General features: G+C 34.6%; 1 protein-coding gene across 1 annotated transcript; it reads right to left on the minus strand.

The window, feature by feature from the left end:
- Positions 1 to 4,495: 4,495 nt before the first annotated feature.
- On the minus strand, positions 4,496 to 20,056 carry LOC121411130 (cytochrome c oxidase subunit NDUFA4-like). The gene is made up of 4 exons (XM_041603661.1): positions 19,915 to 20,056; positions 12,609 to 12,697; positions 6,959 to 7,019; positions 4,496 to 5,457 (listed from the first exon to the last, which is right to left on the minus strand). The coding sequence occupies exons 1-4, from the start codon at positions 19,957 to 19,959 to the stop codon at positions 5,398 to 5,400; spliced, it is 255 nt and encodes an 84-aa protein (XP_041459595.1). The 5' UTR covers positions 19,960 to 20,056; the 3' UTR covers positions 4,496 to 5,397.
- Between the last annotated feature and the right edge of the window lie 172 nt (positions 20,057 to 20,228).

The raw sequence follows: 20,228 nt of genomic DNA on the forward strand, positions 1-20,228 counted from the left end.
TCCTTAAAAAACAAGTTTTTATTTGGGTTGGATTCCCCTTTAAATGTAGTAACTACATTTCGTTCAATATTCTAAAATACGGGACAAATGGGCGTCCCGCGGGAAGGGCTTGTCGGGACGCCGGGACAATTAAATTAATAGCAACGGACACATGATCTACTGATGTGATAAAAGAGGCAATTCAAGTGAAATATATATACTAAAGTAATGGGAGAGTTGTTCACAAGTAAGGCATCACCCGCCCATCACCGGGGCATCACACACATCTTTGTCGCATTGCCATGAGGATCTCCATAGCATTAATGATCTCAATATTCAAATGCTCATAACTTTTTCATTATTCGTCCGATTTTTCTCAAACTTTCGTTGATCTCATCTGTTTCTTTGATTTTTTTTCACACAAGATATCTTGTTCCCAAGGTTTCATTCTCCGTTAAGGGCAGGGTTTCATACGCCAATACCTTTTAAGGCGTGCATTTTCAGAATATGGAAAATACGTGTTTAGGGTGCTTTTCGAGACCCCATGGTCGCGCATGGTATCCACTCGTTAATGGAGTGGGGTTAAAGTAGGGCTACATTTCGAGTGCATATATGCCGCAGGCCAGCAGGCGCGTGCAAAGAGTTATATAAACCTAACTCTATGGGTTAGTGTGCTGTATCATGTTATACACTCGCATGACAATTATTTCCAAACACCCCCTATTTTTTCTCTGTGTGCAAAATAAACAAGATTTTCGCGGGCTTTATTTACATAATTTGGCCGCCAAAAATTGTCGCCAGAGTATGACCTCGGGGAAAAAAGTGGGGAAAAACAAAGGCCGCAACACGTTTGGCTCGATTAAAGATCTTAAAAAAAAACAACTATAAATACGTTTAACGGTTTGACCCACGATTGAGCATATTGACCAGTCTTTCAAAACCACCCTTTTTTATTAAAAAAAGGACAAGTCCACCACAACGAAAAGTTGATTCGAATGAGAGGAAAATCCAATAAGCGTAACACTGAAAATTTCATCAAAATCGGGTGTAAAAAAGAAAGTTATGTTTTAAAGTTTCGCTTAATTTCACAAAATAGTTATATTCACATCTTTGTCTTTTAAATGAGGAGACTGATGGCATCACTCACTCACTATTTCTTTCGGATTTTATTATGTGAAATATGAAATATTCAATTTTCCCCTATTGTCGTATGAAACAACGATTTGTTCCTCCCTGAACATGTGCAATTAGCATATTGTTATGGTTAAAAAAATTAAAGAATGAAACCATTGGAACAAGATAGCTTGTGTGAATACAGGAAAAATAAAAGAAACAGATCAACAAAAGTTTGAGAAAAATCGGACAAATAATGAGAAAGTTATGAGCATTTGAATATTGCGATCACTAATGCTATGGAGATAGCAAATTCGCAATGCGACAAAGATGTGTGATGTCACTTGTGAACAACTCTCGTTCCCCATTACTTTAGTATATATTTCACTTGAATTGCCTCTTTTATCACATCTATCCATAGATTATGTGTTCTTTCTACATGAGGGCATGCAATACACATTTTTAAGAATACATCATGGATAAAGAGTTTGTATCGTCATAAGAAAAAGCAAAAAGAGACATTTTGAGGGTATTTTATAGTCCACCAAAGGAAAAGTTGTTCATCAGTGACATCACACATCCTCGTCGCATTGCCAATAGGAGGATCTCCATAGCATTAGTGATTGCAATATTTAAATGCTCATAACTTTTTCATTATTTGTCCGATTTTTCTCAAACTTTCTTTATTCAAATTCTTTGATTTTTCTGTTTCTACACAAGCCTATTTGTTCCAAAGGTTTCATTCCCCTTTAAGTTGGTCCTTATTGTCAAATCTGTAAAAAATGAATTATTGTATAATTCGAACAATAAAAAAAAACTAAAGAAATAGTGAGGGTCATGCACCATCGACTGTCTCATTTCCATGTCACTGGGTTGTGCATATCACTGTTTTGTGAAAACAAGCGAAAATTTAAAATGTCTTAATAAGCTTTATTTTACATTCGATTTTGAAGAAATTTTCAGCATAATGCTTCCTTGAATTTTTTATTTTATTCAAATCAACATTTTTCTGGGGCGGACTTGACCTTTAAACTCGTTTTTATGGTCACGTGCAGGGAAGCCCCGGTGATGGTTGAAGCCGCGGGGGGGGGGTCCATTAAGTGGATACCATGCTTGAACATGGGGTTTCGACTGCTTTGGGGAGTGTTTCATCAACATTTTCATCCGACAAGTTGTCAGATCTGACATCTTTCTCTGATGTTGATTGGCCGAGAGGTACTGTTACTATGGTAACTGTCGGATAAAATGGGACTTGTCGGATAAAACCACCGACAAGTCCTTTCATGAAACGCCCCCTGGTCTCCCCTCTATATAAGAGCTAGGGGAGAGATCATGGTTTCGACACTGACGCACACCCTAAACAAGTATTTTTGGCGTGAGCATGAAATCCTACCCCAGCTTAAATATTGGAAACAAAACGTATTCCCTTACTTTCACTAAATAAGTACAATGAGTTTAATGAACAGCCCAACAACACGTTGACTGTTAGGACAAAAAGTACATCCTATATAAAACATTTTAGTTTTAAATTTTTATACACTCGCAATTAAATTTGACCCTAAACACGTAGCTTTCCTAGCAAAAATAGATACCCCCTTTTTCAGTATTTTTGACACCCTTATTACGTTACGTACATAACGTGCCCTATCTTGAAAAAGACATCCTTTTTACGTGTTTTTTTTGTCGCGCATGGTAATAAGTGGCACCTCCGGGACCTCATTAGGCATGGAATGAGCTGAAAATTTCAGGATAATTGTCAAGAATTGGGCCTAGCCCTATATACCGCACTCCTCGTTATGATTTCAGGTTGAATCGTTCGGGAAAACAATTGCAATATGTTTACCACGTAGGCCCATACTCGCTTTCGGAACTGCTTATTCCTCCCTGTCGAGTTTCTTTCTTCCTTCCATCCACCCTTCCTTTAGTTCTTTCTGCCATCCTTCCTTTCTTTATCTCTCCTCCCTTTATTTCTTTTTCTTCCATTTTTATTTCATTTTCTTTTACCTGTTCCTTTCTTTCTTCCTTCCTTTCTTTCATTCTTTCTTTCTTCATTCCTTTCATTAATTCTTTCTTTATTCCTCATTCTTCTTCCATTTTTATTTCATTTTCTTTTACTTGTTTCTTCTATTCCTTTAACATCAAACCTCTCTGTTTAACTGTATAGCTGTACAACCCTTATACATGAAGACGCAAATTCCTGAAAGTGAAATCGAAAATACAAATGATCGGAAAAATTGATTGTTAAAAAGAAATTTGAAAGATCAAGAGAGAACCTACACACGAAGAAGGCAGGAAGGAGCGGGTGGGGCTAATCACGGACCTGTGATAGGTCCATGGGCTAATAATGCCACTGGAATCAATCAGGGAGGAGAATAATGGATTAGGTAGGGGAATGTAAGCATTTTCGTTTAAACAGAGCCCAGTTCTATCATTATTCTCCCTCCGTTTGTATTTCAAGTTGTAGGTGTGTTTTTTCACAATATAGAGTCATAGAAATAATTATGTTAAGCGATAAGGTAATTATAACCACGACTAGAAAACTCACATGAAATTCAATGGGCACTTTATTTCTTTCTTTTTTTTGGTCTCATTCCAATGGTCTTATACTATAGTTTGTCTGCTTAGTAGACCAAGTGAATATATGAAGCCCTGATAATTCGGGGGAATTAACCGGTTCGAAATAACCTCAAAAAGCACCCTCTCTTGTTAACTTCTGGGAAACATGGAACTTAAAATAGGCGCTATCCATTATGAATTCAGAATCTGAATATAATTTTAATGGCAGAATGAGATGTAGAACTCAGATGTCATGAAACACCGCCATAATATTGAAACCGTATAGAGTCTCTGCCATTAGCGGCTATGGAGAGCCATCAACACCACAATTAGTCTGAGAAGAATAGACCAGTTCGTAGTTACTTCATGGACAATTTTGGTCAAATGACCTTTCATTTCTTTCATCATGATAGGCAAGATTTCAAAACACGATATTACGTAAGCTTGCCTTACATAGCAGAATGAAGAAATTGAATAGACCAGGTGACTAGAATAGCACACCAATGAACACTTAATGAAGGTATTTGTTGCATTCCTACTTTGAATGCTTATCTTAGCATGTTGCACAATGTACTTGACAAACTGTGAAATACCAGTCGTTCGTGGAAGCATTGTTGTTTTTTGTGGATGTAAATGAAAACGACAATTCAAAAGAATATATGAATAATCAAGACATCAAAGTTGATGTTTATCTCATTAGATTTTAAACCACCATGTCACTTTAGTACAAATGACCTTCTTCTGATCATGCGTAGAATCTTCTGATCATGCGCAGAAAGGAACTACGAACTGGCTTATAAGACATATCCTGGCTTCATACCAAACAATCATCACAGTCAATCCACTATTTCTTGTTTACAACAAATGTTTATTGAAACAATTTTCTATCGCTTTACAAACATAAGGCATATTGCTTTCTGGAGAATGCTTACTACAAATATGCAAGACAGGTGTACAATATTGTAGGTCTCATTGGAGTAACAAGTTCGATTTGTAAACAGAAATATACAGAAACACTTAAAATGTTGCCAGGTAGATAATATCACATTTTGTGCTCTGCTAGGTTCAGAACATGTTCAATACACAGTCAGGGCAGTGTGAAAAGAGAAATAAATTATTTTTTTAAGTTTGTGCTGTTGTATTACATGTAAGCTCCTATTAATAACTCAGTCAGGAAAATGAGCAAAAAAAAATTTAATAACATTATTTTACCTTGAGAGCTGTCTGATAGTTTGTGCTTAGTAAAGTTCAGCCCATTCATGTACCCTCTCTATTTCCATATTTGTGCTTTAGGACCAATAATTCAGAACAGCCCTATTTTCCTCTTTCTAAACTGCATCGATATGAAACAGATTGACACATATTTCGGACAAGTGAATAGATATCAAAAACAAAAATTACTAAAGATAAAAGATATTTGTAAAATGCCTGGAATCCCACAGAGCAATGTGTGCTTAATGCAATATTAAAGAAGTTGGGGTTTCATATATGTAATAGGAAATGTGTATTTCATAACAAGAATACAAATCAATTTATGTATCAAAATGGCAAAATACTGAACGAAAATGTACTCCATCTAAGAATTAAATACCACCTGTATAAATTCAAAAATTGCAGTCACTCCAGATGAGCAGAATTCTTAATCTGAAGCGTTCAGTGAATAAAACAGTATCTGCATTGCCTTTTTTTAATTATTATTATACACAAGTATTATATAATCGTTACACAATAAATCCACACTCTGTACACTCAAAATTCAGGACCATTCTTTTTAAGGTTCTGAAAGTCAATCTTGCCTGCCGAGTAGAACTGGAATGACAATGAGAAAGAAAAAAACAATAAGAATTATTGATAAATTTTGCATTTGAATGTCCACATACAAGACATGTGAAGTCTCATGATCATTTAAAAAACTGAGGACTGATAGACAATATGATTTATGAAACATAATAATAACAATAGTCAGTTCTTGTATAGCGCATAACACATTATAACATCTCTATGCGCTTCCAAAGGACTTGGATATTATTACCCTGGCTTTAGCCCCGCAGCCTTTACAGCGCTGTGGCATTTCAAGGAATAAATTCCTGCCAGGTACCCATTCACCTCACCTGGGTTGAGTGCAGCACAATGTGGATAAATTTCTTGCTGAAGGAAATTATGCCATGGCTGGGATTGAACCCACGACCCTCTATTTCAGAGTCCGGATACTAATCCACTGGGCCACAACACTCCATAATGTAATTTAAGGTACCTGAGGCTGAAATGCATTTAAATTTCTCATCAGTTATGTTACAAAATATAATAATGACCATGACAATCATTATCATATTTATCTAAATCTAGATGCAATAGTGCCAAATCTTTTGCAAAACTCAGAGGAAAGCATTTCCAATAATTTAGTTTGCACAAAAATTTTATCTATCATTTAATGTTCTTCTTTTCTGAATTCATATTTCATTACACATTTTATGCATCAACAAATGAGTTGATGAAACATACTTTTTCTCTAAATGTATGATGTTCACTAGCGATAGTTTAGCGTGTAAGAAATGTTCACCAGTTGTTCTTTAAGTCGCTCTTAAAGGGGAATGAAACCTTTGGAACAAATAGGCTTGTGTAGAAACAGAAAAATCAAAGAATAAGAATAAAGAAAGTTTGAGAAAAATCGGACAAATAATGAAAAAGTTATGAGCATTTAAATATTGCAATCACTAATGCTATGGTGATCCTCACATTGGCAATGCGACAAGGATGTGTGATGTCACTGATGAACAACTTTCCCTTTGGTGGACTATAAAATACCCTCAAAATGTCTCTTTTTGTTTTTTCTTATGAGGATACAAACTCTTTATCCATGATGTATTCTTAAAAATATGAATTACATGCCCTCATGTAAACAGAACACATGATTTATGAATAGATGTGATAAAAGAGGCAATTATAGTGAAATATATACTAACGTAATGGGAGAGTTGTTCACAAGTGACATCACACATCTTTGTCGCATTGCCAATTTGCTATCTCCATAGCATTAGTGATCGCAATATTCAAATGATCATAACTTTCTCATTATATGTCCTATTTTTCTCAAACTTTCGTTGATCTGCTTCTTTGATTTTTCTGTTTTCACACAAGCTATCTTGTTCCAATGGTTTCATTCTCCTTTAACTTACGAGCAGCTTTAAGAAACACCCCCAGGTCATGTACTGTCAACACTCTCAAACAATCATTTGATTAGGAACAAATTTGTCACTGCTAAATTATAATGAATCAGAATGTTCTGTGTTGCTACATATACATGTATTACCTTGATATTCTGGTTTGGTTTTATGTTTTGCCATGGGTAAGGGTTGCTGCCTCTCCTCCACCTGCAAAAACAGTGTAATACAAGACTGATATATGTATGTAACATATGAATAATTCCTAGGTCAGTCACATTATATGGTGAGTGTTTTGTCAAGTTTATTCTAAGCTTGACAGCAATACATTGGGGAAGACTGCAGGCTGTATGAAGTGTAAACGCCATGACAGTCTTAAAAGTTGGTCAGTCGCATTACAAAAAAGGACATGAACAAAAGTGACTGATTACTTTTTTTTTCTTTTCTTTGAATCAAAACAATTTTAACAGTTTTATTACCTGCGAAACATGACTTTCCTACAGAAGTCTCAAATAAAACGTCTATTTGGTAAGCTACTTTTCTAGTATCTTTTGTAGGCATACAGTGTGTCCCAGAAAAAAGGAAACCGGAAATCCGTAATTGAGTGCAATTTTTTGCCATTATAATCATAAATTTGCTACATGAAATATACATGAATTGAAAGATTTGCTTCTCCTCTTTCATTTGAGATCCATCTCAAAGTTCATAGTGCATGCATGACTGAGTTAGAACAATGGAAAGGGGTGATAGCGAAATTCTAATTGCACAAGCAAATTACAATTTATAAAAGCGAGTCTCTCTCTTTTACTGCTATCTGTTTGGAATATAAAATTCAGAACTTAAATATCAATTATTCATCTTTCATACGAGACCTTGTGGGTAAAATATGATTGAGGCACTGTTGAGAAAAAGTTGCATGAAAACATGCTTGACTCCTACCTATTGGACAGAACATTGAAAAACAAGCATTTCCAACAAAGCGGTAAACAATGGGCTACTGGTGATATGTGCAGTGGTGGGATTTTGTAGTTGGCTTAAATGTTGATTGAATTCTGACTTTAAAACTTAAGAAAAAAAAATCTTTAAATGATTAAACGAGACTTGGGCAGCTGAATATTGGATAAAGGGATCATGATAAACCACTTTAAAAACAAGACATTTATATGCAATTTTGCATCTCGCCCACTTGAAAATAACCAGAAAATATCGTGATTTGCCAGGGCATGCAAGAGAATTGTATTGAAACTTAATTGTAAAATGATTGGGATGGAATAGGGCAAGTCCAAGAATTAGCACGCGTTACGTACGGGACATTTCAGAGGATTTAATGACCTGAAAAATAGTGTTAGTTGACTTTGATTAGATTGAGTACCCTCATGATGGTAGACATCTAGAAGAATAATCATGCAAAAAACGGTGACATTTGACTTTGACCTTGACCTTTTAGAGAGAAAAGATGGGCCGTTACGTATGGGACACGGAAAAAAGACAATTTTTACAACATTTTTTCCAAGTTGAGAATTCTCTGAAAGTATTTCATTTGACAACTTGTAACTTTGTGTGATAGAATTCACAATACTCTAATACCCTTTTTAGACAGGCTAAAATTTCCTTAACCCCGTACTATTGGTGGGGCAAATGGCAATTTAGCCCCACCTATAGTACGGGGTTAAGCTTAGCCCACTTTCGTTTTACACAGCGTTTTTGCAAAGTGGGCTAACCCCACCTATAGTACGGGATTATTTGGCCCTGCAAAAAAGCAGGGTTATCCCACCAATTGCGGTGCTAAGAGCAATAGTACGGGGTTAAGATCGCATGTGTAAAACGAAAGTGGGCTAAGCTTAACCCCGTACTATTTGGCCCCACCTATAGTACGGGGTTAAGGAAATTGCGAGTGAAGCACTTGTACTACGAATGATCGACAAAAACCAATAGTCCGGGGTTAGCGAGTTTCGTGTGTAAAAAGCAAACATTCCTTATCCGGGGTTAGCAATAACAATTTGGCATGTGTGAAAAGGAAAAAATAGTACGGGGTTAAAGATAGTACGGGGTTAGCGATAGTCCGGGGTTAAGAAAATCCTGTGTAAAAAGGGCATAGTATGTCTAAGGCAAGTTTCTTGTCATAAGCCAAATCCCTCTAATTACAGACTCTAATTAAACAAATTAATGATGTGTTACATCTGGGACAGTTACGTATGGGACATTTTTGTCCCCATAGAGAACGTACACAATTTTCCCCATAATTCAAAAAATTGAAATAATTTAATACATGAAAATACAAGAGTTTCTGTCTTTTAAAATGTTCTATTGAGACATATTTGATATGACTGAAAAGAAAATTAGCCATTTCAGCATTTTTTTTCTTCTTGTTTTTCAGGGTTTCATGAATTTCTTATGTATTTCTATTTTTTCCATATTTTTCCATTTTCACAATTTTTTCACTTCAATTGTTTTCATTAATCATTATTCATAACAAATCAGACTTTAAAAACTAAAGAAAAGGTAAATAATCACTTTTTAGAGCACTGTTGAAATTTGTTTTTCTCCATTCACTTTGTACACAAATCTCCCCATTGACATTGTGTGTAAATGTCCCATACGAAACAATTTTTTAATTAACTTTTAATTAAAAAGTAAGCAATATTTTTGAAACTTTTTTTGGGTATAACATTTTCATACTTTCTAAATTAGAACTTCCCAGAGATGCAACAATACAAGTATTGTATTTTGAGAAATAACTTAAAAAAACATCCTCAAAATGTTACGTATGGGACATTCCATCCTTGGACAAGACCTAATTTGCATAATAAATTAGATGACACCACTTTTTTCCCAAAAAAAGTAATAAGATGTTAGGGGGTCCATGTCCCACCTATGACTAAATCTGACAAGTTTTGTTTTTATTTTCTATGAGTTTTTTGTAACGCCAATTTTACCAATTATGCAAATTAGGTGCCCCAAATTAGCATAAATATGCATACTATCAAATTTTCCTTTATAAAATTTTAAAATTCAACATTTGGGCTTTCTTACCCCACCAAAGATAACTTCTGAAATTAAATATGAAATTTTGCCTTCTAGGGTGACCTTTTCTTGGACTTGCCCAATAATACTTGTCATAAGAGCCTTGCTTTAATGTTGACCTCCACGTCCATCTACCATCCAAGTTTGGTTGAAAGGTGACTTACGGTTGCAGAGTAAGGTGTCATAAGAGTCTTGCATGTAAACTTTAATGTTGACCTGAAAATGACCTTTTACCTTACCATGTGACCACCGACTGCAGCATGACATGCAGGTCTCCTAATACACCTACAACCCAAGTTTGGTAGAAAAGTGACTTAAGGTTGCAGAGTTATGTGTCAAAATTTTTGTGACGGACGGACGACGGATGACCGACAGATGACATTTGGATCCCCAAGTCCCGCCTTCACCTCTGGTGGGAGAGACAAAAACAATCTTCCGACCCAAAATCCCCTACACTTGTAAAAAGTGATGTACCCATTTTCTGCTTCGCCTACCCCTTTCAAACATGTTCCAAAGCCAAGTAAAATGTAGCAATGAATGAAAAGGCTGAGAGAAGTTTGAGATAAAATTATTACCATTGTAACATTAAAATCCCATAGCCATAGATTCCAGTCTGCAACAATAAAGGGATTTCCTTCCCCAACCCGATCAGCATTCAGCGTTTATTGTGTGCTGCTATGTTGGGAAAGTGAAATGCTTGATTTCAAACTTTTTCTCGACCATGCATCATTCATATATGTTACACTTTTGGTCTGATATGGAAGAAGAAAAATTGGGTATGCAAGTTGTGAAATTTGTTTTCCAAATAGATTGCAATAAAAGCCAGAAAAATTCACTCAAAATCGTAATTTTCTTGTGCAAATGAATATTTGGTAGCATCACTTTCCATGTTCTAACTTCTAACTCAGTCATGCGTGCATTATGAATGTTGAGATGGATCTCAAATGAAAGAGAAATATATCAGTTATCTTTCTAGACTTGTACATTTCATGAAGCAAATTTATGATAATAATGGCAAAAAATTACACTGAATTCCGGTTTCCTTTTTTCTAAGACGCACTGTATAGTTGCGTCCACTTTGTTTTGTACCAAAATTCAACATCTTTAAAAACCATTCATGCAACTTATGTTCGCCTCTTTTCTTTAAATTTGATGCAAACTGAAGGTCTTCACATTATAAAACTGAAGATTTTTAAAAAATAGTTAGCTGTTAGTACATTGAAAATTGGTTGGAATAATAATTATTACTAAGTCCCACATCTATTTTTTTTGTACAATTCAGATTTTCCTACAGTACATGTAAAGGAGATGCATACAACAGATTTTAAGGGGTGATTATGAACCCCCTTTGTGTTTATCAACTTCCACGAGTTTTACTCCAAAATAAGATTTTGGAATTGCACATCACATGTCTAACAAGGTCGGATAAAGTTATTTCTTTTTAAATCAATATTGAACACTGTTGATGAATTAAATACATTACATTTTTTCACTAATACCTCTTTTTCACTGTCATGTGATCCATTACGATTGACACTTTGTAACTGATCGGCGATCGCAACTATTTTTGAACAATTCATTTTTTTTTCTATGATCATTTTGACTTCAATGACTGATCTGATAGGATATTATATGATCTGATACGATCAACTATGATTACTTAAGAAGTTCGACCACCATTTCTAGGCTAACCGTTTCATTCGTGGCACAAATTGTGACAGTGGAAATTGGGTATAAAGAAACAACATCAATGAATAAGATTTGCTTGAGAGTCATGGATCAGTTTCACCTATTTCCAATTACATGTAATTTTAAACGTACATGTACATGCAGAGGCTTCAATCCAGGGGGGGGGGGGGGCGATTGCCCCACCAATTAAACTCAAACAAGCATAAAACTGAAAAATTAATCAAAATCAGATGAAAAATAAGAAAGTTATGACTTTTTAAAGTTTCACGTAATTTCACAAAACAGTTAAATTTACATCCATTTCAGTATGCAAATGAGGAGAGTGATGACATCACTATTTCTTTTGAATCTAATTATATCAAATGTGAAATATTCCAATTTTCTCCCTGTTGTCCTGTGAAACAACCATTAATTCCTCCCTGAGCATGTGGAATTGGCATTGTTTAATACTCGAATTTTTCCTTTTTGTCAAATCTGTAAAAAATGGAATATTGTATAATTCAAACAATAAAAAAAACAAAAGAAATTAGTGAGTGAAGGACATCATCATTGACTGTCTCATTTGCATATCACTGAGTTGTGCATATCATTGTTTTGTGAAAAATAAGTGAAACTTTAAAATGTCATAACTTTCTTATTTTACATCCGATTTCGGTGAAATTTTCAGCATAATACTTGTTGGATTTTTCTCTATTTATTCAAATCAACATTTTTCTGGGGTGGACTTGACCTTTAAAAGTGGAATGTTGTGATGCCACAGGTGAGTAGCTTGGTTCATGTTGATTGAAAATCACACAAAAGCAAATATGTCTCTGAATGTACGCAGGAAACATCCTTTCTGAAGAAATGGCATTCAAACAGAAATTTATAATGTACATTTTTGCATATATCACATTGAATACGAGGAAGCTGATTGCATGTGATGTCACGAAATAAAAACTTTGAAAATCCTTAAATAATTTGGAAGTTTTGCAAAAACAGCCTAATCTTTATTTTTATTTATTGTTTTGCTTTTAATTTTTATCAAAACCAATTTGATGACAAGTGAAATCAAATTTTGTAAACTGAACAAAATGTCTAACTCACGTTGCATCTGGGTTCTTCAATGCCAACCTAGCCACATAGAATGCTGCAAATGCTGCTCCTGTTCCTACTGATATAAACAGCGGAATCAACTGAATATGAAAGAGAAGAGGAAAAGAGGGCGTCACTATATGAATTTTCAATTTACATACCAAGTAACCAATACAATACTAAAAAAGTTGTGAACAGGCATGGGAAAACCCACACAAAAAATCGCCAGTTAATGAATTTTCAGTTAAATATCCCAACTGAAACTAAAGAGGACAATCTAAGCACATGCAAAATTGGATATTTCTAACCCCCATTACAAAGAAAAGAACATTGATCATAGAATGTAACTTCTGAGAAATGAGGGATTAGTGTTCACAAGTCAATCAAAACACACCACCCTCACACTATTGTGCAAGGTGACGATTAGATGTCCTAATTAAAACTCAATCAAATTGCACTGTACATGTATTCTGATTTTCTTTCCACTTTCCTTTCGAGGCCGCCTTCAATTCAAGCTCCAAGCATGAAGGGGAATCCATCCGAAATAAAAAGTTGTTTTTAGAGGAAAAAGGAAATTCAGACTTGATAGGTGAAATTTTGAACAATATCGGACAAATAGCTATGAATTTTTAAAAGTGGTAATCATGATCATCTATGGTGTCATAGTGGTGCAAGGTAACTAATAATAATAATTGCAATAGTACGCGTTATGACCGCGCAAAGACTTAATTGAGTAGTTTCGAGACTTCTGGTACCGGGTATTCTGAAAAGTCTCATAGCGCTCAATTAGCAGACTTTCCAGTGGGGAAAGATAATGGTGATAAAAGGTCCATTAAGTCTCATCATTTCTTGCTAAATGTGGCTTTCATTTCGTATGAATATCATCAAATCGGTTTAATACTGCGACAAAAATTAGGAGGAAGGAAGATAATAAAGGAGAGGGGTATAAAAAGGGAATAGGATAACTTATAAAAACAAGTAAAATAAGAAATAGGGACTATATTTGGTAATAAAGATATTAGAAAAGGGGGAAAAGGAGACAGAAATTGTGTACTTATAGGGAAAATATGACTATTATTTTTCTATATTTTCTTTTATTATTAGCATCATAAACTATTTTGTTTTTGCACACTATTTTGACAATAATGAAATTGTTAAATCACAGTAGATGCAGCAATGTGCAGGGGTGAATTAAACCTTGTGACATTGAAAAAGTAAGCATAGACCCCTTTAGTATTTAAATGAATATTTATTTATAGAATAAAATAAAAAATAAAAAAAAAAATAGTGAGTGATGCCATTGTTTTCCCCACCTACAAAAACTTATACATGTAAATGTCATAATGTTTGTACATCAAACTTTGAGGAAATTTCGGGGGTTTTTAATTAAGCTTGTTCGATTTTTAAATTGTTTATTCAAATCAGGTTTTTGTAAGAGAAGATTTCTCAAATAAATGAAGAGTATGAAGTTTTTAAAATAAGTAGGAATTAGGTTAAAGAAGAACCCTATCATGGCCTCGAGACAGAGGTAAATAAAATATTGTTTAAAAAAAAAGAAAAAAAAGCTACAAATGGATTCAAATACATGTAGGGGGATGTGAAAATCAGAATGCGTTCAAAAAAAGAGAAAAGCACAAAAGTCAAAGGTACAATAAATGAGAGAGAAAGGGAAAAGACAACAGTTACTTCTAACAACATAACGATAGATAGATAGATAGATAAATAGATAGATATAGATTATAGGTGGGTGGGTGGATGGATCAATGGATGGGTGGATGGATTCAAATAGATAGATAGATAGATACAATGTAGATAAATATAGATTATAGGTGGGTGGATGGATCAATGGATGGGTGGGTGGATGGATAGATGGATGGATGGATGGATGGATGGATGGATGGATAGATAGATATATAGATATATATAGATTATAGGTGGGTGGGTGGATGGATCAATGGATAGATAGATAGATAGAAGAAAAAAAGCTACAAATGGATTCAAATAGGGGGATGTGAAAATCAGAACGCGTTCAAAAAAAGAGAAAAGCACAAAGGTCAAAGGTACAATAAATGAGAGAGAAAGGGAAAAGACAACAGTTAATTCTAACAACAAAACGAACCTCTAATCTCCGATGCAAATGCTTTTAGCATAATTTTTCAGCAAATATTCTTTGTATCAAGATCGCGGTGCAGTGCACCTGCAGCAGCCGGGCGCTGCGCTGTAAGGCAGCAAAGTGAAGAGACACTGCGCGCTAGGAGAAAACTTTACGTTGTAAGAGCAAATTTGATTGGCTAATTCGGCTCAGTAGGGGAGTGGCCTAAAGGGACTTAATTGAGCGCTAATAAAGTTTTCAGAATACGAATTTGGAGGTACATTAGCGCTCCATTAAATGGGTAACTTAAAAGGAATTTAAGTGGAAATTTAAGACTTTTCAGAATAAACCCCCACCCTGCCCCATCCGCAGCCCCGTACACTCACTCTCCCGAAATGACAGGCGTGCTTGCCAGCGCCAGCCAGCGGAGAGAGCTGTAACTTGCCTGAGATTGTGTTGTTGGCGAGGTAGTTGGATCCAAAACGAGCTCCAAATTGATGGGAATAAATACGTAATTTTCTCTGGATGGTCATTTGAATTGGTATTCATACTGATATAGAGATTGTGAGGAAAGATTGTGGAATATGAATTATGACGATGTTCGAGAATTAATCCTGATATGATAATTGATATTTCAATATTTTATTTTAGACACAGGAGCATGTGATCGAAATAAATACGAATGTCGCGGATCGAACTCTAAATTCATATGAATTATTACTGGATGTTAAATAATTACGATTTAATAAGATTTTATGGCAATACTAAAATATTGACGATGTCAGCAAAGTATGTCATGTTATGTTCACATGGAAGTATTTATATAGTATTATACTGGCATTATTTTCATTCCATCTCTGGACGAGCTCCGAGAAAAAGAAGCACAAAACGCATGCGCGTTCGATGACATATTTTCTATTCATGAATTCAGCGCCCAAAGTTGGGCACAAACTACAATGTAGCTTCAAATTGATGGGAAAAACATCAAACGCAATTTTCTCTCTTTTTTCATGTAAAATGTTATCATATGGTAATATTACGATCTTGAAAAGAGTTTCTGCATGTTGACAATGTTCAAGAATCAATCCTGACGTGATAATTAGTTTTTTAGACAAGTCGATCGTCATGTGATGTCCGTCATTGAAAATTGAAAGAAAATACAAATATTTCACATCAAGCTCTAAATTCATATTAATGATTATCATATGCAAATTATTATTAAATATTCAGTCCTTCACGTTTATATTTTTGTGGAGCTCAATAAATCGCTCTCCTTATTCCTCAGAATCGCTCTCCTTGAGGAGCTCAAATCAATTCAATACAATACATGTATGATAAATTTTAGATTTTCCTTAGCATCGTATATGCAATAGCTGTGTACATAGCTATTTATTAATCTGTGGTGAAACTAGGCCTGGGTCAATATGTTTACAAAATATCACGCTCCAGCTCAAAAAAACAAAAAAAATGCTAAAATTTCACATTTTACATCTTTAAATCCATGAAATGGCCATCTATTTCCCATAATTCCTTGAAATTATTTTGATTTAGTTGAAAGCTATCAGAAAAATGAAGAATATTCACCTCTTTCCCGACTCTGTTTTGAACTTACACTCTGTAAATATTGTAGTCCCACATGTAGAATTCCATGGTATTGCCATGAAAATCTATGGGACTACAATATTTACCGAGTTTAAATTCAAATCAGAGTCGGGAACTTACACTCTGTAAATATTGTAGTCCCACATGTAGACTTCCATTGTGTTGCCATGAAAATCTATGGGACTACAATATTTACCAAGTTTAAATTCAAATCAGAGTCGGGAAAGAGGTGAATATTCTTCATTTTTCTGATAGTTTTCAATTCAACTAAATCAAAATAATTTCAAGGAATTATGGAAAAAAGATGGCCATTTCATGGATGTAAAGATGTAAAATGTGCAATTTTAGCTTCTTTTTTTTGTTCTCATTATTTTTTTTCAGGAGCGCAGTAGGAGCGCCGGCGCGATCGTTGGTTGTGTGACCCAAACGAATCGGCCAGCCGACGTTTTTTTTTTTAAATTTTTCGATGCACCAATTTTGCAGAATCTGCACCGGCGCTCGATGACTTCGATCGAACACCGATTTAAAAATCGATTCGACTCAGGCTTACTCCCCACTCAAACAAGAACAAAATCTGCATATTTTCCCCTGTAAATTGGAATACATGTATCTCTGTCAATATATCAGACAATGACTATGAGTTGATTGAAGCACCATTATTTTTCTTATTTCACAAGCTTCCAGTGGTATCAAATTTGTTGGGATTCCTTCAAGATTTCAAAAAGTCACCGAACTCCCTACTAATAGTACTATATATTATCATGATTATGCGCCAACGACTTGAATCAAGACTGTTCAATAGGGAAAATTTCGCATTTCGATTGTTGTTTGCGTAAGTTTCACCGCAGTATTAAGGATCTACGGACGGATCGGACCGAGTATCCTGGCCGAGATTTGGAGGTAGTGCCTAGTGGTAGGCCTAAGCATTAAAAAATAAAATAAATTTTCATAAATAATTTCAACATTTTTAAAATTAAGTTCATAAGATTAAAATTTACGTGGTGGAGAAATATTGAAGGTACTACTTTTGGCATGACTTTTAATTCCCTCGCATTCGTGTGATGAATGAAAACGTCAAAATGCAATATAAAATCACATACACTGTCCGAGGTTTACTTACTAACCTCGCATGCATGTGAGTGACCCGAGCGTAGTGTGTAGCGGTACCGAGGTGAAGCGGAGTGGAGACTGCACAAACATGAGAAGTTGAACTTGAGGGAAGTTGAGCTATTGAGGTACATGTATGGTACCGGTACTACATCGATACAATACCGGTACCGGTATGGTAGTGGATCGTATTACCGAACACTTTTCATGAATTTAATCATATCAAACAAATTATTCTCATATATTTCAACAAAACTTTCACCATGAATTCACAATTACCTACAAAATATAGATATGTAAAAATTCTGCCGAAATTGTTTTTCCTTTTTATGATAGGGCCTATAAGCTTCCAATCGGTAGGTATGTGACCAAAAAAATGAAAATTCTCAAATCTCAATGAATTTGGTATCATTTGAAAGCCCTTAAAAAGACCTTTCAAATGATACCAATTACCAAGAACTCAAATTTTCATCAAGAAATTATAAAGTTATTCCAGTTTAAGTCGCGCATATTTATCCAAATTTGTGGTCATTGTCTTAATGTAAAGTCAATGGAGTGCATAACCGATTTTTGTGACCATTTTGAACCCAAGTCTTCAACGGGCTCTAACTTCTTTGTTTTTGAGCCCTTTGAAGTAATTTAGATATCAATGGAAAGGTGAAAGAAAACTCAATTGATGTGTAATCATTTCACTTGGTAATTTTTCTTCTTATTATGTGTAAAATAATTTCTTTTAATTAATTCTAATTAATTATGCAAATTACAATTACTCGCCTCTTTTTTTTGCCAAATGAAGGTGATAATGAGAGATAATTTGTATATAATTTAGTTGGCATCAAAACAGCATCATGTAGATAATTTCCTAAATGAATTTGTTTAAAGTATTGTTTTTGTAATTTCTAATGTATTTCTTTGTTTTTCTGATATAAATTACAATTAGCTCTTTTTCAACTTTAGTATTGTGTACATGTATGTATGGGGTCTTTTTTTTACAAATGAAAAATATCATTCCTTTTGTACATGTACTTTGTATGGTATAAAAATACAAGTGTGCTTTTCTGATGTATTTGATTGTTACACCAATTCTTTATGTATTTTATTGTTTCAACAATTTCTTTATAGATGGATAATGTAGCTTTCATTTTGGAGACCGTGGGCATTCGATTCCAATTTTTTTTTAGGAAGGATGAGCAGCAGAGTCTGAGGGTGTAAAGATGTAGCATTGCATGTAATTCAAGTATCAAGAAGGAAACATAAAAATTAAGCTTTAATATATGCATTTCTTAGATATGTATGATTACAACAAAGGCCATGTTCGAGCACTCCTTTTTTAATGAAAAATAAGTTCATATTCTAGCATGAAATCACTGCACATAAATAAAGCTCTGAACAGCAACAAAAACAGGCATCAAAGCTCCAACACTCAAAACAAGAGAACAAAAGTGACACAAAAACTTATACAAATCCCATCCCCATTTCAACTTATGAACACAAGTTGAGAAAACATCAAAATCACTGATGAGCTTTTTTGACCATATTTTAATTTTTATTATTTTTAGAATATTTAGACTTTCAACATGTGTTTTGACAATTTTTTTGTCATTTTTCTATTCAAGTTCCCTTTGGAAGGATATTGCAGTGTTTTGAGCGTAGGCCTATGTGCGTTCGGTACCGGCACATGACCGGTAATAATAGTATTATGGTGGGCCCCAAGTCTGCGCACCTAACAATTTGAGTTAAGATTTAACATGAATTTCTTCTTATTTCACAAAATCTTTCAGTTGATAATGTTCCTTACATCATGATAAGTAAGTGTGCCAAATATCTCATAAAAATTTGAAAGAAATATATAATTTTCTTGGAAAAAATCTCGGGCAGTCATTTTCAGATTGAAAAAAAAAATGGTATACCCAGTTGTTGTGTATCCGGACGGGTTGTGTGTCCGGACGATCAATTTTAGAATGTCATTTGGAAAAATATACAAGCGAAGTTTCATCAATTTTTAGTACAGAATGTTAGGAAATATTATAAAGAACAAAATCGATAATGCTTACAAGTCATGAATTCATATTTTTAGTGTAATCCACAGACAAAAAAGAAGGCTTCAAAAAGATAAAGTGTCCGGACACCCGACCCCCCATCCTACCCCATGTCTGCGCACTCATTCACTTTGCACACGATTCGAGGATTTTGATGACAAAAGCTGTATTTTGAGGCTGTCACATAAAATGCCCTGAATTCATTATTTTTCCACCATTTTGAGTCGGATTTTTTATGAATACCTGTCTATGTAGTGCATGTGTAAAGTTTGTGCTCGTTGCGTATCTTCTGTAACTAAAATCGCGCAGATACGCGGTTGCGCAGACTTGGGAGACCGCGCAGACATGGGGGAACTGACCATAGATACGGTACCACTAGGTCCTATGTCTGGACTGTCTGTAGTTCAAATTCAGCTCAGCAAAGTCACTGTTTTGTGAGTTAAGATACATTTAACAAAGAGTTAAAAGGATATATTACCGCTTTATGGTGCTTTAAACTCGTCCATGTTAAACCTTGCATCATTTTGGAAGATTAACTTGTCTTATGTCAGCAAAATTTATGAAATTTTGGACAGTCTGCCGTAGTCGTCTCCTCAAATTGTTGAAAATGGCGACCTTAACATTATACCGGTATGTAAATTCAGTCGTTTCGAAATTCACTTAGAGTAGATTTTCATAAATGTGTATGATTATGATAATTTCATACTTCTTAATGAATTTAAAATTATTATCATTTTCAATTGAAATTAAATATTTTAGAAAATATTAATGTACTGATAACATTCAGCAATT

Source organism: Lytechinus variegatus, chromosome 3 (genome assembly GCF_018143015.1).
Source record: "Lytechinus variegatus isolate NC3 chromosome 3, Lvar_3.0, whole genome shotgun sequence".
NCBI classification, from domain to species: domain Eukaryota; kingdom Metazoa; phylum Echinodermata; class Echinoidea; order Temnopleuroida; family Toxopneustidae; genus Lytechinus; species Lytechinus variegatus.

What these genes read in the sequence shown, in the direction of transcription:
- LOC121411130 (XM_041603661.1), bottom strand. Translation starts at nt 19,959, where the DNA reads ATGATGCAAGGTTTAACATGGACGAGTTTAAAGCACCATAAAGCG. An exon ending in TTGAAGAACCCAGATGCAAC is followed by an intron (nt 7,020 to 12,608) that starts GTGAGTTAGACA and finishes CTGTTTTTGCAG; the next exon opens with GTGGAGGAGAGGCAGCAACC. An exon ending in AACCAAACCAGAATATCAAG is followed by an intron (nt 5,458 to 6,958) that starts GTAATACATGTA and finishes TTGTCATTCCAG; the next exon opens with TTCTACTCGGCAGGCAAGAT.